Source organism: Sus scrofa, chromosome 12, assembly GCF_000003025.6.
Source record: "Sus scrofa isolate TJ Tabasco breed Duroc chromosome 12, Sscrofa11.1, whole genome shotgun sequence".
NCBI lineage: Eukaryota > Metazoa > Chordata > Mammalia > Artiodactyla > Suidae > Sus > Sus scrofa.
Window position 1 is genome coordinate 46,848,910 of NC_010454.4, and position 13,770 is coordinate 46,862,679.

The following is a 13,770-nucleotide window of genomic DNA, read 5'->3' on the forward strand; positions in this document are numbered from 1 at the left end:
TTTCAGTTCTAGCAATTCAGCCCTGAAGATCCACGTTCCTCTCTGGCTCACAACTCCCTCTGACTTGTTTGCAGGAAGCACCAGCAATATGACTGCAAATGGTACATCCCACTGGCTGACCTAGTGTTTCCATCCCCCGAGGAGTCTGAGGCCAGCCCCCAGGTGCACCCCTTCCCAGACCACGAGCTAGAGGACATGAAAATGAAGATCTCTGCCCTTAAGAGTGAAATTCAGAAGGAGGTGAGCAGAGCCTGGCATTTGTCTGGGACAGGGAAGTTGGCGGTTTTTATGGGGCCCTTTAAGCTGGGTGTGCCAAGGAGGTGGAGGGAGGGCAAGCTGTAAGATTTGGGAGTCTGACAAGGGAGGCAGATGCAGGAAGGACTGGCCTCTCTTTATAATCCTCAAGATATATATACGGGCCCAGGCAAAGACTCTGACTGTGGCAGATTAGTACAGAGCATATGGAGGGCAGGCTGCAGAGTCAGGGCTAAAAAGGTAGTGGGTTTAATTACAGGAAGTTTCCTGGAGAACAGTGTATTTCAAACACTGTAGAAAATGAAAACAAGAGAATTAAAAAGTCCTTCTTAGGGAGAAGCAAGGTGTATGTGAGAGAAAGGACCTGGGAGGCCTCTTAGAAATGGACAGATCAAGTAGGCCAATAAATAAGCAGAGAGTCCTTGGATATCAGTTGATCTAAAAATGCACAGAAGCTTGTGTCCTGACAGAGAACTGAGATTCTTGTCAGACACACATGGACCATTCACATTTATCACGTATTAGCCTACACAGGAAATCTCGTATTAAAAAAAAAAAGTAACAGCATACTAGTCATGTTCACAGACTACAGTGCAGTAAAATTAGAAATCAATGACTAGAGTATAGTTAAATATATGCCTGAGAAACTAAAACTTTCAGGTAAAGAATAAATCAAAACGGAAACTGCAAACTGTTTAGCCCTGCATGAAAATGAGAGCACTACAGGAGTTCCCTGGTGGCACAGTGGATTAAGGATCTGACATTGTCACTGCTAAGTCTGGGGTCACAGTTCTGGCACGACTTCGATCTCTGGCTTGAGAACTTCCATATCCTGTAGGCAGAGCCAAAAAAAAAAAAAAGAGAGAGAGAGAGAGAGCATGAAATACCAAAACCCATGGATGCAGCCAAAGTGCTTATTAGAGGAAAATGTATAGACTTAAATTCATATATTTGAAAACAATGGCTAGAGGAAAACACCTCAGGAGGAGCCTTCCCCATGAATTGAAGGAAGGACATGGAAGGGCTTGGTTGTTTGGTCTAATCTCCCCTTGTCACCTATCCAGGCTCAACTTAGGCCTCACCTCTGTTGCTGAGCCTTCCCTGATGTCCATCTGCTATAGTCTGGGTTGGCTGGCTGGCTTCCTGGTCCCTAATCTTTACCTCTTTGCTTGGCATTACTGGTACCGAATTAGAATAGCACACTCTGCTTTTTCTTATCTCCACTAGAAATTCAACTCTAGCGAGGGAGCTGGTCTCTTCTGTTCTATGCCCTAGTACTTAGAACATAATAAATGGGTGCTTTGGGGTTTTTGTTGTTGTTATTTTGTTTTGTTTGCTTTTTTTTTTTTTCTTTTGTCTTTTTAGGGACGCACCCTTGGCATTTGGAGGGTCCCAGGTTAGGGGTTGAATTGGAGCTGCAGCTGCCGGCCTACACCATAGCCCCAGCCACGCTGGATCCAGGCCGCATTTGTGACCTACACCACAGCTCAGTAATGCCAGATCCTTAACTTACTGAGTGAGGCCAAGGATTGAACCCACATCCTCATGGGTACTAGTCGGCTTTGTTAACCGCTGAACCATGATGGGAACTCCTGAATAGGTGCTTTGTGAACAACTGCTGAGGAATACACGAGCAGCTGGCCTCCAAGGATCCTTTCAACCCAGACATCTTTGAACAGGGTAGAGGAAGACCACAGTGCTAGTAACCCCAGGGAATGTCCTGGGACTGAGGGTCTGACTGGGAGGTGTCCTTCTCCCGAACATCCAGGCCCCACCCTGCCTCAGTGGAGCCTGTTTGTGCAGCTGGCTCTGCCCTCCACCCCACCTCAGGAGCATCCTGCATCCATGTTTCTCACCGGGTCCCCGGAGTGGCAGGCTTTGTGCTTCCCTCCTGCCCCAGGGGTGCAGACGTGGCCTGCTGCTTAGTTGAATCCATGCTCACTCAACTCCAGTGGCTGCCAGCCGAGGGGTGCGCCAGACACGTCGCAAGATCTCCTTGTCCAGCCTAGAAGGCAGACCTTCCCGTGACGAGAACATGACGGAAGTCAGGCATAGTGTTGTTCTGAGTCACAGAAGCAGCAGCCATTTATTCTTTTAATAGTATTTTTAAACATTTTCTTCTCATCACCAAGGTAACACTAGCTTACTATAACACGAAATGCTCACAGTACCGAAGTGTATAGAGTAGAACGGTTCATCACCCACCCCCCGCTGTTACCCCTTTTAGGTGTATGCTTCTTGACTCGGCAGTGCTTAGTGTGTGTGTGTGTGTGTGTGTGTGTGTGTGTGTGTTTTTCAGACACATGTATATATACATTTTTTAATGAGATTAGACTCCACATGTTGCTTTGCAATTTATCGGATCCTTAACAATTACATCCTGTTCTGGTGCTTGACTACACAACATGTTTGGTATTTAGATTATTTATTTATTCGTTTTGTCTTTTAAGGGCCGCATCTGCTGCATATGAAAGTTTCCAGGCTAGGGGTCCAGTCAGAGCCACAGCTGCTGGCCTACGCCACAGCCACAGCCACAGCGACACTGTATCTGAGCCGCGTCTGTGACCAACACCACAGCTCACAGCAACATCGGATCCTTAACCCACCGAGCAAGGCCAGGGTTCAAACCCGTGTCCTCATGGATACCAGTCAGGTTCATTAACCACTGAGCCACAATGGGGACGCCTAGATTATTTCTGATTCTTTAATCTGCATTCCTGTTTCTCTCTGGTAGATTTGCTACAAGTGAGATGTCTGGGGCAGAGGGCTTGTGCATTTCATTGCCAGATTTACCTCTGAAAAATTTGCATCCGATCATGTTCCCCCCAGCCATGTGTCACAGTCACTGCTCCCCCACACTGTCACAGCTCCAACTGTGAGCAGTTGTCACAATTTTGCCAGTCTAGTGGGTAAAAAAAAAAAAATGCTGCGGAGATGAATTCTTGCTGTGGAGCTTGAGGACGGCATTGGAACTGAGACATGAAGCATAATAGCGGTTCATAAAAGGGAAGGGATCCTTTATAAAATATAAACTTGAAAGACTGGAGGAGACAGGGACACTGACTGAGAAGCAACGGCTTGTCGGAAGAAGAGAATAATACCATGAGGTGGCGGGGCGGGGATACATGCGGTGTATCCGGCTGGGCCTGGGAGCTGGAACCCAGCTGTGGGAGGCCCCGTGTGCCAGGCCAGAGGCAGGGGCTTTATGCTGAAAGGTGTCTGCGGTTTTTAAGCAGGGCATCCCTTGGGTACCCGGAACTTAATTTATGCTGACCAAGTGACAAGCCAGAGAAGGCTGATGCCACTGGAAGATTTTTATTCCTTCTAGTTTCTAAGAGACAGGGGCATGCCTCACCATGTAGAGCCCCACGGGGAAGCACCGGCTTTGGTCGAGAGGCAGAACGAGCCTGCCTGGAGAGTGGGGTGTGCATGGCCCGGGGCCTGGACTGTCTTCTCCACAGGAAAGGAAGGCTGAGCAGGGCAACAGCTTAGGCCTGGCCAGTCAGCAGACTCTGGGCTGTAACGGTGGTGTCTCGTCCCCCCAGGGTCATTTGGGGCAGAGGAAATCCTGGCTTAGCTAAAGGAGATGGTTGGGGATGTGGGCTCAGGATTGATTGCTTTGCACCTGAAAGGTGTACTCGTGGAGGAGGCATTCCTTAGCCCAGGAATTAGCATCTCCTGAGAGAGGCAGTTTTCTCTGTGGCCAGTGAGGCCCCCCCAAAATAGCAAATCATCATAAAATATAGAAAAGGGGAAAAAATGGTGACTACTCAGGGGATGATGGATGGAGAGCTACAGGGTGAGAAGTCTGAGGACTGCCTGTGCCCTCTGTTCCCTGCAGAAAGCCAACAAAGGACAGAGCCGGGCCATCGAGCGCCTGAAAAAGAAGATGTTTGAGAATGAGTTCTTGCTGCTGCTCAATTCCCCCACAATCCCGTTTCGGATCCACAATCGCAATGGAAAGGTCAGGAAGGGTGGGGATGGGACAGAAACTGCCCTCTTCCTCGGTCTGTGGCTGCTTACTGTCCATAGCTCTTGGCCCTGGCAAATGGAAATCAGGGACTCAGGCCCCCAGTTCCCAAGGAGGCTGCTGTGGCTCCGGCCCTGGGCTCCCTCTCCCTGCTGGTGGGGAGCTGGTGCCCTCTGCTGACCATTACTGGCACTGCCACTCCTTTCCCCAGGCTTCCTAGGAAGGCCTTCCAGCTGCCTTCTTCTCCAAGCCTAGGGGTGCCTGGGTAAGAAGGAGCTTCGTTGGTGGCCCCAGAATCCAGCAGTGTGCTTGGCCTGACTACCGTCTCCCTGCTGAATTCTCATCTCCTCTTTCAGAGCTACCTGTTCCTCCTGTCCTCGGACTACGAGAGGTCAGAGTGGAGAGAAGCAATTCAGAAACTACAGAAGAAAGGTAAAGTCCTGTCCCCAACTCGACACTGCCCTGACGGTGTCCATGGCAACAGTGCCTCTTACATTTCCAAGCACTTTTATGTCCCATATCTCCTCTTTAGTGCCAGAGCAGGTGGCATTTAGTTGATGTTACTGATCAATTGAGACCCAAAGATTTCAAGTGATTCGCTTAAGGCATACAGTGAACTAGCAGGAGGACTGAACCCAGAGCCCAGGGTTGTCTGTCTCTTTCTTGCTCTCGCTATTTCATGCACACATTCAGGAAGCTCTCTGGTCAGATTCTCCCATTCTTAGCCCGCTGGCAGCACCCACGCCTGTCCCCGCGTGTGTGTCTACTTTCCCTCCCTTCCAGTGACCAACTCTGGAGCTAAGCTTTCTTCCTGCACTAGCCCCTAAGGAAGAGCAGTAGGTCCTAGGGGACCCGCAGTGATGTTCCCTCTCTCCGGCTCTGCCTCCAGATCTCCAGGCCTTTGTCCTGAGCTCTGTGGAGCTCCAGGTGCTCACGGGATCCTGTTTCAAACTTCGGACAGTGCACAACATTCCTGTCACCAGCAATAAAGATGGTAAGATCTGGAACCCGAGACTGCTCAGTCCGCAGGTCTAAGCCCCCCGTGGCCCTGCTGTGGGCTTGCAGAGACCCAGCCCAACACTCAGCTACAAATGGCTTAGTGTGTTCGTGAAGTTGTCAGTTTGCAGAAGCGGAAGACTGAAGCCTGGGGCAGTGTGGGGGTGGAGGGGCAGGTAGGTGGATTAGAGAAGCATATGAAAAAGAAGGCCAGAGGACGTTCCCACTGGCCTCGCTCAGTGCGCTAAGGATCGGTGTTGCTGCGAGCTCTGGTGTAGGTTGCAGGCATTGCTGTGGCTGTGGTGTAGGCCAGCAGCTACAGCTCTGATTTGACCCCTAGCCTGGGAACTTCCGTATGCCAAGGTTGCATCCCTAAAAAAAAAAAAGAAGAAAGAAAGAAAAAGAAGGCTAGGTGTTCCCAAGGATTAGGTCTTAAGAGGCCTTGAAAGCCAAGCAGGGGAGCGTGTTGCTCAAGCTGAGGAGCCTGTTGTTCAAGCTGAGGAACCTATGAGCAGGGGAGAGCTGTGCCGGGGCTGGAAACTGGCCTAGAGTGGATGGGATCTGGCTGCCACGGGGGCTAGGAAGGGGTTTGAAGGCAAGCTCTCCTCCACAGGTGGAGGTCATCCCTCCGCCACCGGCCCTGCCCCCCACCCCACCCCCGGTGCCAGTGCAGAGCTGGACCTTCTCTTTGGCACCGGGTGGCTTAGATGGGTTACTTTCCACTTTGGAAGACTGGACTGAGGGGGACAGCCATGGGTTAGGCAGGCTTCAGAGGGGGTGGGAAGGTGCCCCTTGGGGAATGGGATGAGATCCCTGGCCCGGGAGGGAGTGTGGACTGGCTGCCAGGCTGAGTGGAGGGAGATGGGGCACCAGCTCAGTCCAGGAAGCCCTGGACTATGAAAAGTTCTTCATCCAGCCACCAGGTGGCGCTGTCATACCGAGGCTCAGACGGCTTCACACCCTTTCTGCATCCAATCAGCCTGTAGTGAGAAGGGCAAAATGCAGGCCTCTCATCAGCCTCTCCTGGGGGCTTTTCTCTCTTGCAGACGACGAGTCTCCAGGACTCTATGGCTTCCTGCATGTCATCGTCCACTCCGCCAAGGGGTTTAAGCAGTCAGCCAGTAAGTGCCCCAGGACGAGGCTGGGTGGCCCTTGTTCATCCTTTCTCAGAAATTCTCCATGGACCCATTGCCTAGGGCCTCCTGCTCTGCTCTGGTCTGCCCAGCCTGGGGCCCTGCCAGCTGCTGTGAGATATGCAGTGTTCCCCCAAAGGCCAGGAGCCATCTCCTTGGCACGGAATCACCTTGCCCGTGTCTCCAAGGTCTGCTCTTCCGCAAGCCCTCCCAGACCCCCAGGTATCAGAAATAGTGGGCTCCAGTCCCACATCTGCCGATCACAAGCTGTGTGACCTTGGGCAAGTGTCCTAACCTCTCTGAGCCTCAGCCTTTTTCCTCCATAAAAGGCAATCACACTTGTTAATGTTGACCTAAGAGCAGGCTGAAATATAACCTATTTGTGCCAACGCATTGCCATATGCATTTATTTTTCTCCCTTAATTGCCGTCTAAATCTGGTGTTTCTAATATTTCACAAGATACAGTTACATTTTTTTCTCATTTTTCTCCCCATAAGAATTTGTTAGTCACTTAGCTGATAGTTTCTTCCTATCTTCAGGATGAGAAAACGGAGTCACAGAGAGTTAAAAGGATTTCACATCATATAGGATTAGAAACCAGGGGCTCCCGCCGCCTCCCTCCTTGCCCCTTCCCTTCCCACTGGTGGGTGAGATCTGCCCTTTGCGTCTCTCCCTGGCGTGCACCACTGGCTCACAAACTGTCATTCAATAAACATCTACTATGGAGGCTGAGTCCCTGCCTCTCCTCTCCCACCCCCCGGCCTCCACCACCTTGTTCCCGAAGCACTTTGGGGGGTGCTAAGAGCTTCATCCACTCATCCCACAATCGTTCCCTGCGCACCTCCTCTGTACAAGCCCCATTCTTGGTGCAGGGGTGCACCGGCGGCTGGGAAAACAAGGCTTCCACCTGCGCGGTGCGGATGTAGTGGAAGCAAGGGAGACAGTCGACCTGCAGCAGAAGAGACAACTTCCGTTAAAGGCTTTGCAGAAAACAAACAGAGCTTTTGGCCTGGGAGGGGTGGGGGGCACTTTTGGTTGTCACAGTGACTGGGGTCGCTCTAGACTTTCAGCACCCAGAAGCCAGGTGCTTCCCAGGACTCCCGCCTGCAATGCCAGGGACACCCCTTTCATGGGACCTCGGGTGGGGGAGGGTGGCTCCTTGTCAGTGGGTGAAGACCTTGGTGGGAGGCCTCAGTGGTGAGGCGCCCAGCCAAGAACGGGACGAAGGGACTGAAGGGGCCCCAGGGTGGGAGCAGCTGGGCACAGTGGCGGGAGGAGGCCGGCAGGGCTGGAGGGCGAGGGCAGTGTGTGAGGCGGGGAAGGGCAGAGCCATGTAAGGAGGGGGCAGAGAAGTGGGAAGGGGCCAGAACCCACTGGGCTGTGGGCAGGAGGGCAGCAGGTGCCACCACATGAGGATGGTGAGGGGACCAATGGGTTATCCCCCGTTCCCTCCTGGGTTCCTGAGCCTCAGGCCCCCCTCATTGTGGTCTCTTCCTGTCCCCTGCAGACCTGTACTGTACCCTGGAAGTGGATTCCTTTGGCTACTTTGTCAGCAAAGCCAAAACCAGGGTGTTCCGGGACACAACAGAGCCCAAGTGGGACGAGGTGAGTGGAGGGGCCGGCATCCCCGCATGGACCTCAGAGCTTGTCCCCGACCGTGCCCACCCCATTCCCAGTGGCCCCATCGCTCTGACCCCCTGTCATGGCCTCCCTGTTCATCTGGTTCCTGATCTCGTGTTCATGTCTAGAACGGGGTTTCGGCTCTGGCCCCACACTCCATCAGTGACCCGGAAGCCCCTAGAGCTCTGGAAAGCAGGAGGCTGCTCCCTGCCTCATGCTGTGGTCCTCACAGGCCCGCCTCACCCCCTCTCACCCTTGCAAAGGTGGGGCCCACACCTGCCAGGAAGCAGGTTAGCTTCAGAGGTTCAGGATCCTGTCCCATCTCCCCCAGGAGTTCGAGATTGAGCTGGAGGGCTCTCAGTCCCTGAGGATCCTGTGCTACGAGAAGTGCTATGACAAGACCAAGGTCAACAAGGACAACAACGAGATCGTGGACAAGATCATGGGCAAAGGGCAGATCCAGGTGAGAGCCAGGAGCAGCCAGGGCACCAAGGCAAGGCTTGGGGAGCTGCCGGGCGGCCGTGCCAGTTGGGAAGGTCCTTCTCATCCACCTTCTTGGTCCAAGCGATGGGCCTTTGGTGACGTGGGTTCAAAGCTGCTTTGAGAAGAGTTCCTGAGGTGGTCATTGCCCCCTCCTGGGGATGGTGCCTCGCTCTAGCCCTAGAAGCCCATGTATGCCCGGTTCCCTGGGCGTCCACATGCGGTTCAGATGGATCATCCACACTCCTGCACGGAGAGCTGGAAGGATGACAGCTACCTCTGTTCTCACATCGCCTCGCTAGCCGACTGGTGGCTTTTTCTAGGAACAGTGTGTTAAGAGGGATTCTGAGGCTGTATCCGTGAGTGCTGGCTTGGATTAGCGGTGTCTGCTACTGGAATGGAGCCTTTCTCAAGCATTTGCCACTGGACTGGAGAGGCTTGGGATCCAGCTGGGCTGCTGGGCCTTACTCCCCTGTGCCAGAGGTTGACTGGCTGAGGGTGGGTTCTGTGGGTACAAGCAGAGGCAGGTCTGAGTCAGGTTAAGAGTATGCCTGGCTCAGGAGTTCCCAGGTGGCACAGTGGTTTAAGGATCTGGCATGGTCACTGCTGTGGTGCAGGTTCAATCCCTTGGCTGCATTTCTTGGTGCCTCATAAATGAATGTAGGGGAAAAGGCTTTGTTTGTAGCCTGTGTCTTAGGAAATTCTGCCAGTTTTGAAGATGGCTGCTCTCCACTTACCTCTCAAGGGGATGCCACCCTGGAGGGGGGAAATTCGGTGTGGAGCCATCCACGCTCCATCTGGCGCCTTGTGTGGCTTCATGCTTATGACGCAAGTGGCCTCGTCAGGGTGTGGCTTCTTGGACCATGCCATCAAGGGAAACAGTAACTGGCATGACCTGAGATTGAGCCACGAGCGTCAGGTGCCCTGGGCATCTTAACAGTTGCCCCAGATGTAATCTGGGCACAGGGAGCTGAATGATGCTTTTTCGCAGGAACTGTTTGTTCTCTGATACACTATAGAGGCTGCAGAGTTTGGTGTCTGACTCTTGGCTGGGCGTCCCTGGTGGCAGTGCCACCTTGGGGACTTGTGTGGGCCTTCTGCCTCCCACCCTTTCTCAGGCACCTGGGTTTGAACAAGGGAGGTGGCGCCATGTGGTGGGGGCCCAGCCATCTGCCTCGTGTCACCCCATGTTCCTAAGCACATCCCTTCCTAACACCGTGGGACCTGCACCTCACTCTTCAGCACTGTCGCCAGGGAGACGGTGCTGCCAAGCAACCACGAGCTGGTCCTTCATTATTTAGGAAATGGGAGCTGATGAGAGGGAGCTCAGATTTAGTCCCAGGAACCTGCTTCCTGCAGGGGTAAGAGCAGGGGTCCTGCCCCCACAGCCCTGGTCTGGCCCGTCCAGCCCCAGCAGTACCTACCCGGAAAGCCTGGGCCACTGGTGGCCTTCTGCCCTCCTCCCCCGGGCTGCTGGTGGGTGTGGAATGGAGGAGTTAGAAAGGGTGTCCTGGGCAGCCAGCTAGGGGTGCACCCTGGGTGCCAACCCCCCAGATCCCAGATTCCAGGGCTCGATGGCCTTGTCCCCACCCAGCCTTGCAGCCCTGTTGCTTCCCTGCTTCTCGGTGCTGTCAGCTGTACAGGCCCCAGGGGAAACACCATAAATCATACATCTTGGAGACAGAAGCAGATGGAGGCCGTGGGGGAAGGGGAGGAAGCCAGGTTATGTTTGGCAGAGCAGAAAGCAGTCTGGTAAGGGAAATGTTTCTGTGTTTAAGCTTCGAGGAATGTTAAATGCCTGGGAGTTGATATTAAAAGAAACACAAACCTTCCTGCTGCCAGCTGACCTGGGCCTGTGAGCGGCCAGTTCGGAGCCAGTGTCCTCTGGAGGCCCTCGGCCCCCCAAGCTCACCCTCCGTCCTCAGCTGCGGAGCCCTCTTGCCCCCGGTCCTATGGGTGGGTGGGTGGGGTGCCATGCCCTGTAAAGTCCACCCAGGATGACCAGGCTGGGTCGGAGGGCCTGCATGGAGCCAGTCCCACGTGGTCTGGCCCCACGGAGCCACGGAACGGTCTGTTCCCACAGTGCACTCCCACCGCCCTTCCCGCCACGTGTCCGAGGAAGGGAATTGGCACCAGCCTCTGGCTCTCAGTCCTACTCCCCTCCAGCAGGCGCCAGGCGGGAGTGGAGGGGGGGGCACAGCCAACCGTGACCTCCTAGTAGGGGCCGAGTCCTTGGGGACATTCAGGTGACCTAAAGGAAAGGCAGGGGCAGAAGGCCCACCCTGTTGCCCCCACTTCTTTCTCAGCCCCCCTTGCTCAGCCCATTCAGAGAGTAGCAAGGGACCCCATTTCCTAAGCCCAGGCATTTGCTGCAAAGTGAGAAGCCCTTTCTGGGTTGGCCTGATGCAGGGAGTGGGCTGGGCAGGGACTCTGGAGCGGCAGGCCGCGGGTGAGGAGAGGGAAGCATTTAGTGACAGACAAGTGGCAGCGCTATCACCAACATGTGTGTCCAGCACTTACACCCTTGGAGGCTGGTTCCCAAGTGTTCTCCCATGACCCTTGCAACAGCTCTGCGAGGAGCTGGATGGCCGTGCTCTCCCCGTGTTATGCAGGAGGACACCACGGCCCCAGCGCCTCTGCTGACAGTGTGTGGGGCAGACTCTGCTCGCTCCTCGGTGCTGTGACCCTGTGCCCCAGGCCTGCAGCCTGGGTGATGCGCGTTGCCCGACTGGTGTCCTGGAGAAGGAGCTGGGGTGACTTTCCACCCCAGCACCCCGCTTTACGGCACACGGTGAGCCACAGGCTTCCATTGTCCAGAGGCCTCTCACTCCAGGCGGGGGACATTTCTGCCTGAGATTCTGGAAGGTGCAGAATGAGTGAGCATGGGAGAGGGCCAGGCTGGGGCTTCCCCTGCTTGTGCAGCGTGCCTGGCATGGGCTGGCCATCCCGAGGTGTGGGGCCTGGCCTCGAGGAAGCTGCTGCCAGCTTGGAAAGACATGCCAGTGTAGGCCAGCCTGCTGGAGAACAAGGCAGGACAGTGACAGTGACAGCGATGCTGATGGGGATGAAGGGGAGGGTGGTCACATCAGAGAACTTTCTGTGAGCCCTGCACGGGGCTCTTGCTCAGGGGATCTTCACAACACCCTCCAGAGTAGGAAAGCGGTCACAGTTTTAAAGACGAGAAAGCTGAGGCACGCAAGGGTCGGGTAACCTGCCCAAGGCCAGGAGAGCCCGGGCTGGAAGCGGCGCCCACCTTGCCCTCCCCAGCGGCTCTCCTGTCTCCTGTGGGTCCCCTGCCTAGGATGATGGAAACTTGTGCTGCAGGAATTCAAACAAGGAAAGATGTCCTGGGCTGGAGCTCGGGAGGCTTCCAGGAGGAGGTGGAGTAAAGGGACTTGAGAGCACCGGGTTTTTTGACTTCCAAAAGCAGGGTTTATAGTAGAAAGAGAATCGCAATAATAATAGAGAGACTTGAAACATAATCGGAAACCATCCCTACCCCCACTCCTCTGGAGCAGTCATTTGACTTTGTGCCCTCTCCCTTCCCCGGCTGTACAGAGTTCTCTATGGTTTTAATCATGGTGTGTAGTTTGTCTTTTTTTTTTCTATTTTCACGTAATATTATCACAAACCTCCCCTTTTTTTCCAGTGCGGTATGTGGTCTTTATAATTACCATTTTTGTTACATTGTCAAAAATGCCTCGGAAAAATCATTTTACAGAATGGCCAGCATGTTAATTGCCATTTTGAGGCTCTGTTATTCTAGCAAGGTGGGCAGGCAGATCAGCAGAAAGGAGTGGGGTGGGCATTTGGGGGAAGAGCCCTCGTGGCCAAGGGCACGGAGGCAGGAATGCACAGGGAGTGTCCCGGGAAATGAAGGCTCCGCCGCCCTGAGCCGGAGGGGCTGTGAGCAAGGCAGGAGGCTGGAGGAATGAATGAAAGAAGAAGGATCGACAGGGTTTTGGCCAGAAAGATTCCTGGGGTTGGGCCGGGGGGGCATTTCATCCAGTCCTGCTCCTGGGGGTGGGGAAAGCTGGGACCAGAAAGAGTGGGCGACATGGCCATTCACACGGCTCGGTGGCTGAGCAAAGGCTCCCGATTCAGGGCGATCCCAGGTGGGTCGTGCCTGGTCACCTGTTGACACATGAGTGAATGAGCGGAGGCTGACTTGTGACTCTCGGGGTTCTGCCCTTTGTCACTGTAACACGGCAAATCTAGCGGAAGATCCCATCAGCTTGGCGTACTCTTCCTCTTCCAGGGCCGGGAGCCCCCCTTCCTTCCCGGCTTCTTCATCCCGACCGGCCCCCCCCCATTCCACCCCCGCCCTGCCTGCCGCCTCCTTGCTGCCCCGGCCCTGCCCAGCGCAGGAACCCCTCAGCCAGGAGGCCCCCCCTTCCTCTGCCTGGACTCCGTGGCCCCAGGAGACTCTGCTATGTTTATCCCAGTCTATTTCCAACCATGCTGCTCCCGGCTCCAGATGTGCTGTCCCCAACTGGGACCTACTCACTGGCTGATTAGCATATTCCCAGGATCCAGCTCTTGTTGACTGGCTGGGCCAGAGGGGAGCGTTCTTCTGGGTTCCCCCAGGACCTCACAGCTCAGTTCTTGCCACTTCCCTGAGACCAGAGAGGGGTCTGAGACTTTGGATCCCCTTCCTGCCCCATTCCCCCATTCCCCAGCTCAGCCACAGGCCTTGGGGACAGCCCCCCATCTTGGGCTCTGTCCATCCCACCTACCCCTCCGCCCCCACCCCCCATGAGAGTCAGGTACGCTTTCTGTGAGCCAGCCGAGGTGACCCTCCCTGGGCAAAGAAGAGCTCAAGACCCTGGGTAAGAAGGGGCAGGGTTCCAGGCCAAGAAGGAAGCTCTAGCTGTCCTGATGCCTGGGGTGGTGACTCCTCCCTGACACACATACCCCCATTGCAACATTCAGGCCTGATGGGAGCCTCGCCCTCTGTCCTCTTCCCATCTGGAACTTGGAGCCTGAGTCTGACGGGGAGAGGAGGGTTATTTCTCTGACATTCTTGACCTGGCCACTTGGAAGCTTGGGAGGCGTCAGAGCTATCTAAATGCTGCTCAGGAGCAGGTCATGAGGCCAGTCCCCTGCCTTCAGGACTGGGAGTGTTCTCAGAGCCCAGATGGGCCCATGTGACAATAGCTGGACCCTCTTACTTTTTTGTTCCACTGTGGTAAAACACATGTGCTGTGAAATTTCCAGTTTTAATAATTTTTAGGTGTCCAGTTCGACGGCATTAACTAAGTACATTCACCTTGTTGTTGTGCAGCCGTCACTACCATCCATCTCCAGAGCTTTTC

General features: G+C 54.6%; 1 protein-coding gene across 5 annotated transcripts in view; it reads left to right on the top strand.

Annotated features, from left to right (window-relative positions):
- The window catches only part of ABR (active BCR-related), a 185,980-nt gene that overhangs the window by 139,070 nt on the left and 33,140 nt on the right, over positions 1–13,770 (top strand). For all 5 annotated transcript variants that reach the window (XM_021066125.1, XM_021066122.1, XM_021066120.1 and 2 more), the window contains 7 exon segments: positions 75–240; positions 4,097–4,219; positions 4,582–4,657; positions 5,115–5,219; positions 6,268–6,342; positions 7,863–7,960; positions 8,307–8,438. In XM_021066125.1, coding sequence (XP_020921784.1) covers positions 75–240; positions 4,097–4,219; positions 4,582–4,657; positions 5,115–5,219; positions 6,268–6,342; positions 7,863–7,960; positions 8,307–8,438 — 775 coding nt within the window.